This window comes from Eutrema salsugineum, unplaced genomic scaffold, assembly GCF_000478725.1.
Source record: "Eutrema salsugineum unplaced genomic scaffold, Eutsalg1_0 scaffold_16, whole genome shotgun sequence".
In the NCBI taxonomy this organism is placed as follows: Eukaryota; Viridiplantae; Streptophyta; class Magnoliopsida; order Brassicales; family Brassicaceae; genus Eutrema; species Eutrema salsugineum.
In genome coordinates, this window is record NW_006256858.1 from 486,570 (window position 1) to 500,361 (window position 13,792).

A 13,792-nucleotide genomic window follows, 5' to 3' on the forward strand; every position below is an offset into this window, starting at 1 on the left:
AAGCAACAACGAGTACAAAATGAAGTTTCCAAATAAGATTTTGATTACTTTACAGCAAAATACAATATCAATGAGGAGGTTTAAGTTTGATCATGAATTCCATGTGTCTCAACATTAATCTTACAAAAGAGACTTGGCCATATGAAATTACAATCCAATGGAGTTTTAACTACACATACATTACACAAATGATCTAAGAACATATCCAAACATGAATAAAACTGTTCACAAAAATTATCGACGTTGTAACATCCAACTCTTTTTTTTTTTTGTAAAAATCTTAGCTTCCTCTCCTTAACTGTCGGCATCAATAAATATGCCATCCCAATCACATAGTCAATCTAATGATATTCTGACAGACTCAGCTAAGAATCTGTACCACTCGCCAGTTATGTTATGTACATTTCTCTTTTGTTTTACCTCTTATTCAGCTTGAGAAGTAAGGATTTGATTTGAGTATCTTCTTTGCTAAGCTGCGAATGTCATCTCTACTAGACTCCACTGATATTCTTACAATCTCTGTCACGCTTCCCGTTCTTTTGAAATCATTAGCGTTTTCCTCTGCATCAGAAAGTGTTGATACAAGTATTAGTCAAGTTCCTAGCCACACAAACTTTTGATAAAAGAACTGGTTTACTATACAAGCTTGTGGATGCTCCTGAGAGAGATAGACATGTGAAATCAGCTTCACTCGACCCAACAGAAGCTTACCATTTTGAGCTAAATGGCAAAGCGCAAGCTCGATGTGACGTTGTGTTGATGCAGAGTCAATATGCGAGTTTGAGGTCAGCCATTCAAGAGCACCTTCTTCCAGAAGAAGAGAACGTCCTTTTCTACGCCCTGCGCAATGCATAAGAACCCTCAAGGTATTATAATGATTGATTTACTTGGATGTGCATTTTTTTGAGGCATATTTGTAAGCAACTATAACTACATTACAAACCGTGCATAATTTCTCGAGTTTCACACTTTGCAAAATTTGCCATCCCTCTTGCCACCTGAGCAATGATATCTATGTTTCCGGATTGCGCCATCGTGAGTAGTCCCTTGATGCCCTCCTCTTCTTTTAGCAGCTTAAGAAACTTCTCTGTTTTGTGCAAAACACATCAATGTGTAGAGAGTTAGATACGTGCTTAGCATCACAACACAAAGCTTCTTCAAATATCTTTTATTTTGTGTATGCTATAGAGTGAACACATGAAATAGATATGTTTTAAAATGTCTGATACTGGAAAATGCATTGGAACCAAAAGTCTAAATCTCGTGCTCACCGTTTCCGCATAAATTGGCAAGTGCACCAGCTACCATTCTTAAAGTCTGTGGGTCATCTGTTTTGGTCACCATCTTTGCTAGAAGTTGAGCACCTCCTTTGTTCATTATTAGATCTTGACTCTTCTCTGCGATTGATAAATCAATGAAATCATATAAGTAAACCGAGAAAGTCTTTTCCATGAAATAACCATATAACGGAACGAAATCATATTATTGAAATAATTAATCTAGCATATATAACTTCTAAGTCTAAATTTGCTCTGCTTCTTAGTAGTAATTAATTTTAACTGGATTTATGAATAACAATCCTATCTTAAAAGCACTTGAACCACCAAAAGAAGTGCTCACCGTTCATTGCCAGATTAGCAATTGCACCAGAGGCCACTCTAAGAATTGTTGAATTTTGAGATGACTGCACAAGCATAAGCAAAGCTTCTACACCCCCTTCCTCCACAATCTTCACCTGATTAGATTCTAAAACACATACACACAGAGAATGAAAGTCATTTAGTTACCATGATACATGCTATATAGAGATGAAACCAATATTTCAAAAATTGAGAATCCACTTGTGATAATAGCTATATATAGAGATGTAATCACACACCTTCAGCGGCGAGGTTAGCCACCACTTTAACAGCTTGGATTTGAACTTCCACGTCTTCAGACTTAATTAGGTGTAATATCTTCTGAACTCCAACTGAAATCGAAGTAAAATAAAATAAGTTAATTGAATTATCCTAGAATGAAACGAAATAAAAGAAATGTCTAAGCTTAATGAGCTCAATGCATGCCTTCTTCACAAAGTCTTGCCATGGTAGCTCTCTGACCAGATAGTGACTTTTTTAACCCTTGTGATCTCTGTGAGCCTGTTAGAGCACCAGATTCTGATGATCCTTTTGGGAGATCTTCCTTCATACGCTTGTCCTGTGGAACAAAATGGACTTAGCAAGAACACGAAACACAAATACATGTGAAAAAGGTGAAATAAGCTCATTGTGATTCACCTCAACAACAATTTCACTTTCCCTTAGATTCTTTTTTAGTTTTGAAAGCTCACTTTCCATTTGCTTTCTTTGCTTTTCTTCCAAAAGAAGCCTTTCCTTCATATCCCTAACCTCTTCACCAAGTTTTTCCTATGTAACACAAATTTTACGTATATATTAGAAGAATTCATCAGAGGAAATTAACAGTTAGATGTTTTGAATATGACCAAATTTGAACAAGTATGCAGACGTTTAAGCGTCACACCTTTTGGTGGAGCAGATCATCATAGTCTAATTTCACTGTCTGTAGTTCATCTACTGTTGATTCGTAAATTTGAGTAAGCTCTTCTAATTTTCTCCTGAGTTCGTTTGTCTCTTCATTTTCCTGGACCAAAAAACCATGAAAATAAAAAATTAGAGACATAAATTTCTGCAAAAGCCGAAGTACAAGATACAGTTTTTATAAACAATAAAGGTAAAACAATATTTGAGAGAAAAATAGAGACACATATGTTGACCCTTGGTCAGACTCACCTTAATAAGGTATCATGCTTATTATTGAAATCCAGTATAAGAGATCAGGAATAAGCCTAACCTGTGATAAAACTTGGCGATCGCTTATATTCCTCTTCATTTGTCTAAGTTGTTCCTCTGCAGCGTTAGACCGATCATGTTCATCTTCCAATTTCTTCTGCAGCTCTGCAATTTTAGATTCATACGTGTATGTGGTTTCTGCAAGTTCCCTTTGATATTGATAGTTTCCCATCTCTTGTTCCTATCAACACCAAAACACCATTTAGTTTGAGCAGAAAATATAATGCATTCAAAATGCAGAAAAAGTAAATCTAAGCTTTAACAAATGAAAATGAAAAAAAGAAATATAGGTTTAGTATTCACTAACATGAATAGACTTCTGCTGATTACTCAAAACATTTTTCATTTCCTCTAATTGATGCTCAGCGTTTGTTGACCGAGCTTGTTCATCTTCAACCTTCTGAACCAACTCTGCAATTTTTTTCTCATAGACTTGACTAGCATCTGCAAGTTTTTCCTGATATGCTGAAGTTTCCAGCTGTTGCTGCTACTAACAGTTAAAAGGACATTGTCAGAGCCCATTAACTATACACTGCTCAAAACATTATACTGTAAGTAGTTACTAAGAGAACAAATAACAATATATGAGAGGAAGTGTACCTTGGTATTTTTCAAGTTCATCTCTAACTGTATTGCTTTGTCACGCATTAGATCACACTGATCTTTCTGCAGTTGCAAATCCTTCAAAAGTTCTTTCATACGGAGCTCCAAGCGGCCATTTTCCTTCTCCAGGAACTGTAAGTCATATTCATCCCTCAAAGCATAAGAATATCATAGGCATATCAAGAAACTAGACAATAGTTAAATCAAACACTAAAAAGAAGAGACATATACCTTGGACCTTGTAATTGCGTTCTTTTCTGCTTCAGCGAAAGAGTTTTCACATTCTCTCAATCTCTTCTCCAACTCGTGTTTCTCACTGTTTCTTAGTTTGTTTTGTCTTTCAACTTCTGCAGTAAGATGGTCCACCTGAGTCTCAAGCTTCCGACACAAACTTTCATAATCGAACTCTTCTTTAAGCTTTACCATGTTTACTATTTTCATTGCCTGTAAAGCAAGACATAACCAAGAAGGCATTACTATAAATATTCTCTGAAAGAAATAAGATTGCTAAAATTTCGGAAAGTTGAGTCTTTCTCAGTTTATGATCTTGCTAGATCCCATTGATAAGAGATTCTGCAGAGACTTCATGGAACAGAAAAGAACAGTTTCTATTGATTTAACTGAGGAAAAATAAAAGAAATATGAAGACTGACCCGTTGTCCGAACATTATTGTGCTAGTTGTTTCTGCATGATACCGTGCAGATGGCCCAATTGTTATTATAAGTGAAGTCCTTGCAGAACCTATTTGTTCAGAGCCAAAAACCAATTTCAAAATTTATGTAACAGACATAAGTGTAACTTGGTATATATTTACATAGACATCTAAGTACTGTTATAAATGGCTCAAGAAAATTTTGGCAAACTAACCCCCGAAAGAATCACGAAGAAGCCTTGTTAATTTAGAATCTCTTGTCGGTATATGAGAACTGCCTTCAGCTAATGCATTTATGCATTTTCCCAGGGATGTCAGTGAAAGATTAATGAATTTTGCCTCTTCAATCAAGTGACCATCAGTGCCTTGAAAAAAAAAACAAAAACAGGATATACCTCAATCATAAACTACTTGATATAACATATATGAACAGCGAAGGAGGATTTCAAACCAGATTTATTTATTCTTTCTGAACCAGCAAGATCAACAATTAGAAGTTTGCTCTTTCTAACTCTAGGAATGCCTTTATCTCCCAAAGATTCAGGTTTTGCCTCCTTATCTCGAGATTTAGTTCCCGTTTCAGCCTTTTCATGCATAGCCCGCCTAACGTAAACCTGCAAGGAAGATGCATTTCATTAATCTGCAGGCACAGAACATGGATTCTGTTAATGAACAAGAAACCATAAAGACAAAATATTCTAAGAAATCACACCGTCAGAATTGCATGACTACGTGAAGATTCTGTATTCATCTTTGTATTCGCTGCATGGCGGTTTGCCTCGCCGACTTGCAAAACTTGCAAGAAATGGTCTAAATCTTGAATGTTAACTACGGTGGCGCCTGGTACTGATACTTCCCCAGTCTTTGCATCCTCATTGATTGAAATGTTGGATCTTTCAGGTGCAAGAAGATCTTGTATAGTTTCCATATAAAGCTGTGAATTACCAAGAACAAAAATATAGATGTTAGGCATGTGTCTTATATTATAAGGTCTAGAAACATTTCAAAATTCACAAGGTTTCCGTCTCCAACAAGAAGACCAGCATCTAAGCGTTGAAGTGATACTCTACAAACATACAAAATTCTATTTCGATATACATATCTCCATGGGAACAAAAGCAGAAGATGTGCTGTGTCACACCTGCAAATAAGAGATCTCCACAGAAACAGAAGCAGAAGATGCGCTCACAAGTATGTCCTCTAGAGCTCTAACCATGATACCACGCTCGGCTGCATCATCTTTACCGATTTTTCCTACCGTGTAAGTTTTTCCGGTGCCGGTTTGACCGTAAGCCATAATGGTGCCATTGTAACCATTCAGAACACCCTGCAGATTCAATGTAGTAGTGGATATCAACCAAATCAAAAATATCGATCCTCGATTAAATTCTACATGAGAAGGTCTCCTAACCTCGACCACAGGTTTAGCTACTCCTTCATAGACGCGCTTTTGAGAAGATGTGTCTGTAAATACTTCGTCAAATCTATAGGACTCAGAACTCCAGTTGTTTTTCCTCAGCTTAAGCCGCTTTATCTGCGTATAGAACCAAAAAAAAAGAGCACTTTCTAAGGTTCAGGCCTTGGGAGAGAGAGAGAGGGAAGCCATGGTTACTACTAGTCACCTCTGGTTGTAACTCAACAAGATCAGCAAAGTCAGCATCTGATTTAAGCTCCTCTCCGTTCCGAGGTCGAACTCTTACAGAAACTCTCACCCTCCCAGGATCTGTATCAAAAAAAAGTTTCGATTTTTAATACCAGAGTTTCTTCAAGTCAATATTTTTGTGCAATTAGTCAAGACATAAATTCAATTTCAGATAGATCAAATCAAATCAACCAAACAATCTACCAATTCGAATCAACAATACCCAAATCGACTGTTGAATGAAAGTCAAATCCTTTAAGCAAATGAAAGAGAAAAACCCAACATTCAAATGCCAGAAAAAAAAAGAAGAAGAGAGGGGCAGACCATTGTCGTCGTCAAAGTCTTTAGACTGGGATCGGCGAACGGGAGTGCCGGAGCGGCGTGTAGAAGGAGAAGAGGCGGAGATGGAGGCGGAGGAGGCGGAGGAAGAGGGTCGATCTTTAGGGCGAGAAGAGTGGCTTATTGGTGCTCCTCCGGGAGCGATGAGAGAGGCCCTAGCTGGTAAATTCAAGGAAGAGGAAGAGAGAGAGCCTGGATTACTTGGAGGCAAGTGCTGCTGTATCCTCTCAGCCGCGTGTTTCGCCGACGATCTTACGGCGGAGGAATTTGAAGAAGTCATACTAGTTTTAGCTAGAGAGAGAGAGAGAGAGCAGGGAACAAAAGGGAGAGAGAGAGAGAGAAAGAGAGAGAGAGAGGAGAGAGTGTCAAAGAAGGGAAATTTGAAAATTTCGTGGAGAAGTGGAGAGAGATGAAGAGAAGAGGGAAGCACGACGACTCTGAACCAAAATGGGTTCCCGCGTTCGTGGATTAGTGGGTGACGTTAAGACGTCTCTTTTTGTCTCCTTCTCTTTTCTTTTCTTAATACTTCATCCCAAATTTCGTATTTGGTTTCTGTTCAAATTTGTTCTGTTTTTTTTTTTTTTTTAACTTTGGAAACTCTCAAATACACCACTAGACCACCACTCACGTGATCGTTTTGGAATGTTTTGGTTTCGAATTTTACATATTAAGGATGTAATCACAAATTTTAAAGTACATCAATAAGGCGGGTCCAAAGTATCTATTGTCCATAACTTCATATGAATAACACAATAGAGAGTGTGGATCCCAAAATATCAATTTTTTTTTCATTATGATTTCTCTCATATATACGACAAATTCAAAAATCATAAAAACCTAGCCAAATTTTTTTCAATAAACGTGGTATTGTCTAGTTCAACTTGTATATTTTGACACGTGACAGGTTGTACTAATGACATTTTACTATGGTCTTCTTGTTATTTAGTTTGATCCGAGAAAATTTCCCCAAGTAGTACTTACTTGCTGAGTAAGGTGAATTATACATCTAGAGAACATTTTTCATATAAAGACAACAATCTCATGTATATTTAACATCATCATTGAAACACACTTAATACGCTACCATATAAAAATTAGGGTCCTGATCCAGTTACTTCACATTGCTAATGCACAGAAACCAAATTTTTGGCACTCTACTAACGATGACATTGTCGTCTAATTATATCCATTAATCGAGCTTAAATCCGTAAAATGGTGACGAAGAATTAGAATAAGACCAAGCCCAGCTGTTAAGCCCATCTACACAATCTGAGGCCCATTTGGTCTTTTAATTATGTTTCTCCTTCACCGTGCTCTTCTATTGCGGTGGACTAAAGTCGCGGTCACACGGTGCTGGATAAACGGAGAAACGTCGTCGAGCAGGTCGACCATCTCTTGATCGTCCTCCATGGCGCAGATCCCAAACTTGGAAAATGCTCCTCTCAATCTCAAATCCATTAGGTGACTCGATTGGTCAAATACTCAGAGCTAAATTTGATCGTTTCTCGTCTTCCTCTCATATGTGTTGCTCAATTCTTATACAGGGACAAGTCTCAGAAGGAGCTCGTAAACTTGCTTAAAGACGTAAGTCTCGCAATTCTCTTTTGTTATGATTCGGAAGGTCTTGGCTGCTGAGAAATATCAAATTTATATATTTTTTGAGAGGTTGGATAAGAAATTTCCGAATTATAATTGATTTAGATTAGACACACTCATATTGAGAATGTGAAATTCAAAACCACTGCTTTTTGTCTCACTTTACTCTGAATTCTTCTCTTTTTGACGAGGACGCATGATCGAGATTCAATAGGATGAATGAGCTTCGGAGATGATTTACTGATTCCCAAAGACTTTCTTTTTCTCTTTGGTGCTAAAGACTTTCCTTTTCTCTTTGGTGCCTTTGATTGTAGATTCGTGGAAGTAAGTGTCTCGTTATTGATCCAAAGCTCAGTGGTTCTGTCTCATTGATCATCCAGACGTCTGCGCTCAAGGTAATTCCAGGCTTCAAGACTTAGTTCGTTTCTCTAGAGCAATTAGCTGTGAGGAAATTCGTAAAATTGAAATGCCAAGTCCTCAGCTTTTTCAGCCTTGAAGATCAATTACCCTGTTGAGGAAAGAGGATATGACAGAATTTAATCTCAACATTAGTGCTGATCTGTTTTTTGTTTTTTTTTTTGTTTTTTTCTGCTTAACAGGAACTTGGCTTGGAATTACGACATCTATCTGCGGAACCAGTTCAGACTGAATGCACGAAAGTGGTTTATCTTGTTCGCTCTCAACTCAGTTTTATGAAATTCATAGCTTCTCACATTCAGAATGATATTTCAAAGGCTATTCAAAGAGACTACTACGTTTACTTTGTACCTCGTAGGTCAGTTGCGTGTGAGAAGGTAAGTGGTTACTGCCATCCTTGAACTCTACTTGTAATTCAGGTTGCTTGTTTTACCACCTATTGAATAAGGGGTAATAAAGATTTCTTTTCCTGCTTTTTTCAGATTCTTGAGCAGGAAAAAGTTCATAACCTGGTTACCGTGAAGGAGTTTCCCCTGTATATGGTTCCACTAGATGAGGATGTGATATCATTCGAGCTTGAGCTTTCTGAAAAAGTGTGTAGAACTCGCATGGATCCGATTCGTACTTATAAGTTCATGTTCCCTTTTTCTTGAGGCATGAAATCATAGTTTTCTTATTTAACTTGCTTTACTTCGTTTTTGAAGGATTGCCTTGTGGATGGTGATGTTAGCTCACTTTGGCATGTCGCAAAAGCCATACACGAGCTCGAGGTTTGAATCTCCGTTATTCTTTACGCTATGATCCACGCAAAGCTATCTCGTGTCTAACTTTTATCATAGTTTTCTTTTGGAGTTATATCAAAAGTGAGGGCAAAGGGCAAAGCATCAGTTCGTGTAGCAGATATACTTAACCGCATGCAAGTGGAGGAACCTGTCAATTCAAATGATGTAATATTTGCCTATATGTCTGCAACAGTTTGAGTGTTATAATATCCAGTGATATAGCTATCTTATATTGCAAATGCTCTTGTTTCCTTTATTCACTATTTTGTAAATGATGATTGTTCCATTTAGGTGGGAAGGTCTGAAGTGGATACACTCATCCTACTGGATAGAGAGGTAAGGTTATCATGTGCTTTCCTGTTATATGATATCCTTAAACAAAAAGATGTCTGAACTATATGGTAGATAGTTCTGTCTGATGGAAACATTGGGAAGCTGCAAATATATTTTATATGATGCAAACAATGGATTTGACAGTCTGCATACTAAGGTTAAGAGCTAGAGAAACTTGCTGCGATCCCACATAATCTGGAATTTATACTCGCTGATGCCTTGTAGCTGGGGTTAGCTTTCTGGGGAAAATCTACCCACAGACCTCCTAAGTGTTAGTTTTATTGAAATTAAGTGGTGTTTTAGTTCATTCACTAATAAGTATTATTACAGGAAGCAAATAGTATTTGCTACTTGAATGGTCAATTGGTTTTCATTCACAGTTATATGCATTGATCTAAGAGTTTTTATTTTTCATGGTATGGTTTTATGAAGCAAACGCACGCATCATTTATATGGTAAATAGAAGCTGTGCCACTATCACTTTTTTATCTGTCTGAACCTAGGCAATTTACTATTTTATTTTTCAAACTAAAAACCATGTGCCTTTAAAATGCATACTTATAAAAATGATGTATTCACATGGCGAGTAGTTTCAACGTTTACTTTTCTGTTTCAGGTTGACATGGTTACTCCAATGTGTTCCCAGTTAACTTATGAGGGACTGTTAGATGAGGTAATGTCACAAAAAGTGATTACTGCAGCTTTGACTAGAAGTAGCTTGAGTAGATTTTACGGGCAGGGCAAGGTGGACGTTTTGCCCTCTGAGGGAGGGATACTGAATTCATGTATCATAGTTTTAATACTAATTTGAGTTATATTGATTGTTTTCGCTTTCTCATCTCATAATAAAGTCTCACACAAGTGTGAGAGCCAAAATAGTTCCCGCGGGGTTCGCTATTATCCTGCTGTGTTTTTATGTACTTTCTGGAATTTAGGGAAGGCCAAACAATGGTGTAAAACTTTTTGGTTTCATTGGTTGCAATGATAAGTAACAACCACACAATTTGGATTTCACTTAAGCTGGTCGACTGGGTTTTCTGTGAGCTGACTCCAACCTTTATTTAAAGATTTTGCATATCAGTAATGGAGCTGTCGAGGTCGACTCATCTGTGATGGGTTCTCAGCAGGAGGGAAAAAAGATGAAAGTTCCCCTGAATTCAAGGTTAGTTGCTTGCATCATAAATATAAATTCCTTCAACCGTGTGAGACAATCTTCTATTGCACTGTTATCCGATTTCTGTGAGTATTTTTGTGCATGGAATAGAAATTGTGTTTTTCTATTATTCCTGTGTACTAATTGGTTATGCACATCAAAAGAGCTTCTTAAACTGATAGCTAGATTAGATTTTCCAAGCTGGATGTTGTGTCTCTTATCTATTACTATCATAACTTTTGTAAGTAGTTATGAAATGTCGACCGAAAAGCGAAAATCTATTACTAGCTAACACTTCCCAGTTTTAGGACACGTGAAAATGTTATCTTTATTTCTTGAATGTTTAAATTTGCAGTGATAAATTGTTCAAGGAGACGAGGGATCTCAACTTTGAAGTAGTTGTACAGGTTGAACTTTGTCCTTTTTACCTTCATCTATTGTTGACATTGGTTCCTATTTGCTCATCTTCCAGACGCAGTATGATTGCAGGTTCTACGGCAGAAGGCAACAACCATGAAAGAGGACTACACTGAAATTAATTCTGTACGTTTGTCACTCTCTTCCTTTAGGTTGTGGTACATACATATTTGTGCTCAAGTCTCTTAGCCATCGATCAGGAATGTTCTTTGGCAAAGAAATAGTTACCAAATTAATATAGACCATGTTATACCTTAAGACCAATCAGCCTATCCCTGCATTTTCCCCTTAGATAATTAATTGACCGAGATTTTAATGGGGGTATGGTAATATAATGCACAGACCCAGACAGTTTCTGAGCTAAAGGACTTTGTCAAGAAGCTTAACTCGTTACCAGAGATGACAGTAAGTATTGCCTTGTTTTCTTTAAGTTCCTTTTCTTTTACCTCGCAGGTGGTTCAGACCACGATTAGTTTTAATTTAACTTAATTGGTTGTGATTTTTTTCTTTCCCAGAGGCACATAAATCTTGCCCAACACCTGACAACGTTCACATCCAAGCAGTCATTTCTTTCGCAACTTGATATGGAACAGACACTTGTTGAGGCAGAAAGTTATGACATGTAAGTTTCTTCCTAACGAAACACTTAATAAGTTCATTCAAGAAGATTTCATGATTCTTTCTGTTTACATATGATGTGAAAAATAATTTACGTGATGGCATAATGGATATTTAAATCTATTGTATGATTATTACTAACTCTAGTCTGTAAATGCAGATGCTTTGAGTACATAGAAGAGATGATCCATAAACAGGAGCCTCTCACTAATGTGCTACGTTTATTAGTCCTATTTTCTGTTACTAACTCGGGTTTACCGAAAAAGCAATTTGATTATATAAGGCAAGTTAAGCTTCCATCAGTCATTCTACAGTATATTTTTCAGTTTCTTGTTTTCTTGATGGTATAATGTCTTCGGGCTTGAACTTCCAGAATGGAACTACTACACAGTTATGGGTTTGAGCATGTGGTCGCATTGAACAACTTGGAAAAAGCAGGATTATTGAAGAAGCAGGTTTAGTTATTCTTCGCTTCCTTGTGGAATGATTGTATTCTTTGGTTAGGTAAGTTTAGCATTCTAATGGCTTCTTGTACCTTCATTTGTTCACTGCAGGAGTTTAAAAGCAACTGGCAGACAGTGAAACGTACACTGAAACTCATAGTTCAAGAAACTGATACGTCAAGGTAATATTCTTTATAGTCATCTTGTCTCCCCCTGAATTCATGAGACATTCATTGACATGATTTCGTCAGTGGCTTCAGATGTCTAGTCCAGAAATATCAAAACTTCATCTTGAATAAAAATATGCCACTTGAAAGACTTTTTCTACTACTATATTCAAAGATACCTCTGGTAGTCTCTAATGCATGATCTAACAACAGCATTGGCTTTTTTATTTTTCGAAGATACCTTTGTCAATCTCTAAAACCGCCCGACTTATATTAAGCTCTTTGTTGACATATGAGGACTCTTCCTTTTTTTAATCTATGATCAACCTCATCATTGGTTGCATATATCAGTTCTCAACGCATTAGTAATCTGTTTTCCCCTTTTTGTCTTTTGTGTTTGTATTTAGTGCATTTGTGCTTTCATTTCGTGTTTCAGTAGTACTTATCTACATACATCTGATTTGCTAGGCGTTGCACCAACGTTTTCTAAATGTAAAAATGAAGTGCTTAAACCAATTTGAGTTGTGAGTAATATAAATTTCTTGTGCAGGCCCGCGGATATCGCTTATGTCTATTCTGGATATGCTCCTCTTAGCATTCGTCTTATCCAACAAGCTATTCACTCTGGATGGTTAGTATATTCTTGCATTCTACTAGCCAAAACTTTGGCTTTCCTAAATAAATGTATAACCACGACGAAAAAAAGTCTAGCATTCTGTTCAAATTAACGGAACAAATAAAAACTAAGCATATATATATATCAGAACTTGAGAGAATTTTTATTAATCCATATATAAATGTTGAAAGAATGGTGTTGTTTTTTGATGACTCAAATTTACCTTACAGGCGTCCTATCGAAGACATTTTGAAACTGTTGCCAGGACCGCATCTGGAAACTAAAAGAGTCAGTACTCTTGCTTTACCCAATTTAGAAAGATTAATAAAAGGCTTCCATTTTTGTTCTGCTATTGTATTTTTTCTTGCCGACAAAATTTTGCTTACAAATATATCACGATGTACCATCTCTGTGCAGAGTGGATTCCCAAGTAGTCCATCAGTTGATTCATTGCATGGAGCTTCAAATGGGCAAGTTTCTCATTAACAATTAGCTTGCTAATGCGAAAGTAGTTTCTTCAAAGCATCCTAAAATGTTTAGACATCATTACAGGGTTGCTGATGGAAGACGCTCAATTGTTCTTGTTGTCTTCATTGGAGGTGTAACTTTTGCTGAAATCTCTGCTCTAAGGTTTCTCGCCTCTAAGGTATATATATGCAAACTTAGAGAGTTTATTATCATAGACAACTCTTTTTCTCTGCTTTACTTTTGCTGAATCCTATTTCGATCACTTTCTTTGTAGGAAGGAATGGCTTATGATTTGGTTATTGCCACAACAAAAATCGTCAATGGCGCGACATTGATAGAAACATTCATGGAAAAACTGGGCTGATCCGTAACAGAGCCCGTATGTTTCATCTTTTCTCTCAGAGTGTGCTTGTGCGTGTTTATTTATTTATTTATTTTTTGTATGTTGTCTTCTTCTGGATCATTTTGGCTGCAGAGAGAACTGGGATTCGAATGTTTGTAGTGTATTTCAGCATTTTGTTGTTTAATTGGTGAGATACAGCGTGATCTTCTTATAAACAAATTCATTAATGTTTTCTTGATGCATTGCAATTCAACTTCTGCGAATGAACCAAACACAAACTCAATATGGCCCACAAATGTTTCTTTGCGTTTACACTACATGTAATTTACAAATGATGATCATAACAGTAA

At 36.9% G+C, this 13,792-nt stretch overlaps 2 protein-coding genes across 4 annotated transcripts; one reads left to right on the forward strand and one right to left on the reverse strand.

Annotated features, from left to right (window-relative positions):
• Positions 1-72: 72 nt before the first annotated feature.
• On the reverse strand, positions 73-6,532 carry LOC18020722 (kinesin-like protein KIN-UC). 3 transcript variants are annotated; one of them, XM_024157780.1, is made up of 21 exons: positions 6,075-6,532; positions 5,731-5,831; positions 5,520-5,642; positions 5,250-5,435; positions 4,821-5,042; positions 4,560-4,722; positions 4,324-4,473; positions 4,109-4,197; positions 3,687-3,899; positions 3,453-3,587; positions 3,160-3,336; positions 2,854-3,033; positions 2,524-2,643; positions 2,280-2,408; positions 2,067-2,199; positions 1,880-1,972; positions 1,621-1,746; positions 1,272-1,397; positions 944-1,087; positions 712-840; positions 73-561 (listed from the first exon to the last, which is right to left on the reverse strand). In XM_024157780.1, the coding sequence occupies exons 1-21, from the start codon at positions 6,367-6,369 to the stop codon at positions 428-430; spliced, it is 3,168 nt and encodes a 1,055-aa protein (XP_024013548.1). In that variant the 5' UTR covers positions 6,370-6,532; the 3' UTR covers positions 73-427. The 3 variants fall into 3 exon arrangements, with proteins under 3 accessions (XP_024013548.1, XP_006403524.2, XP_024013549.1); XM_006403461.2 differs by having other exon boundaries at positions 3,160-3,339; XM_024157781.1 differs by lacking the exons at positions 73-561; positions 712-840; positions 944-1,087 and having other exon boundaries at positions 1,255-1,397.
• Positions 6,533-7,412: 880 nt separating this feature from the next.
• On the forward strand, positions 7,413-13,682 carry LOC18020723 (vacuolar protein-sorting-associated protein 33 homolog). The gene is made up of 22 exons (XM_006403462.2): positions 7,413-7,550; positions 7,634-7,673; positions 8,000-8,080; positions 8,285-8,479; positions 8,585-8,695; positions 8,807-8,872; positions 8,942-9,049; positions 9,176-9,220; positions 9,834-9,890; positions 10,285-10,379; positions 10,726-10,777; positions 10,860-10,913; positions 11,130-11,192; positions 11,303-11,409; positions 11,566-11,688; positions 11,779-11,860; positions 11,960-12,030; positions 12,566-12,646; positions 12,862-12,919; positions 13,049-13,101; positions 13,184-13,277; positions 13,374-13,682. Exons 1-22 carry the CDS (start codon positions 7,498-7,500, stop codon positions 13,461-13,463), a joined length of 1,779 nt encoding a protein of 592 aa, XP_006403525.1. The 5' UTR covers positions 7,413-7,497; the 3' UTR covers positions 13,464-13,682.
• The last annotated feature ends 110 nt before the right edge of the window (positions 13,683-13,792 follow it).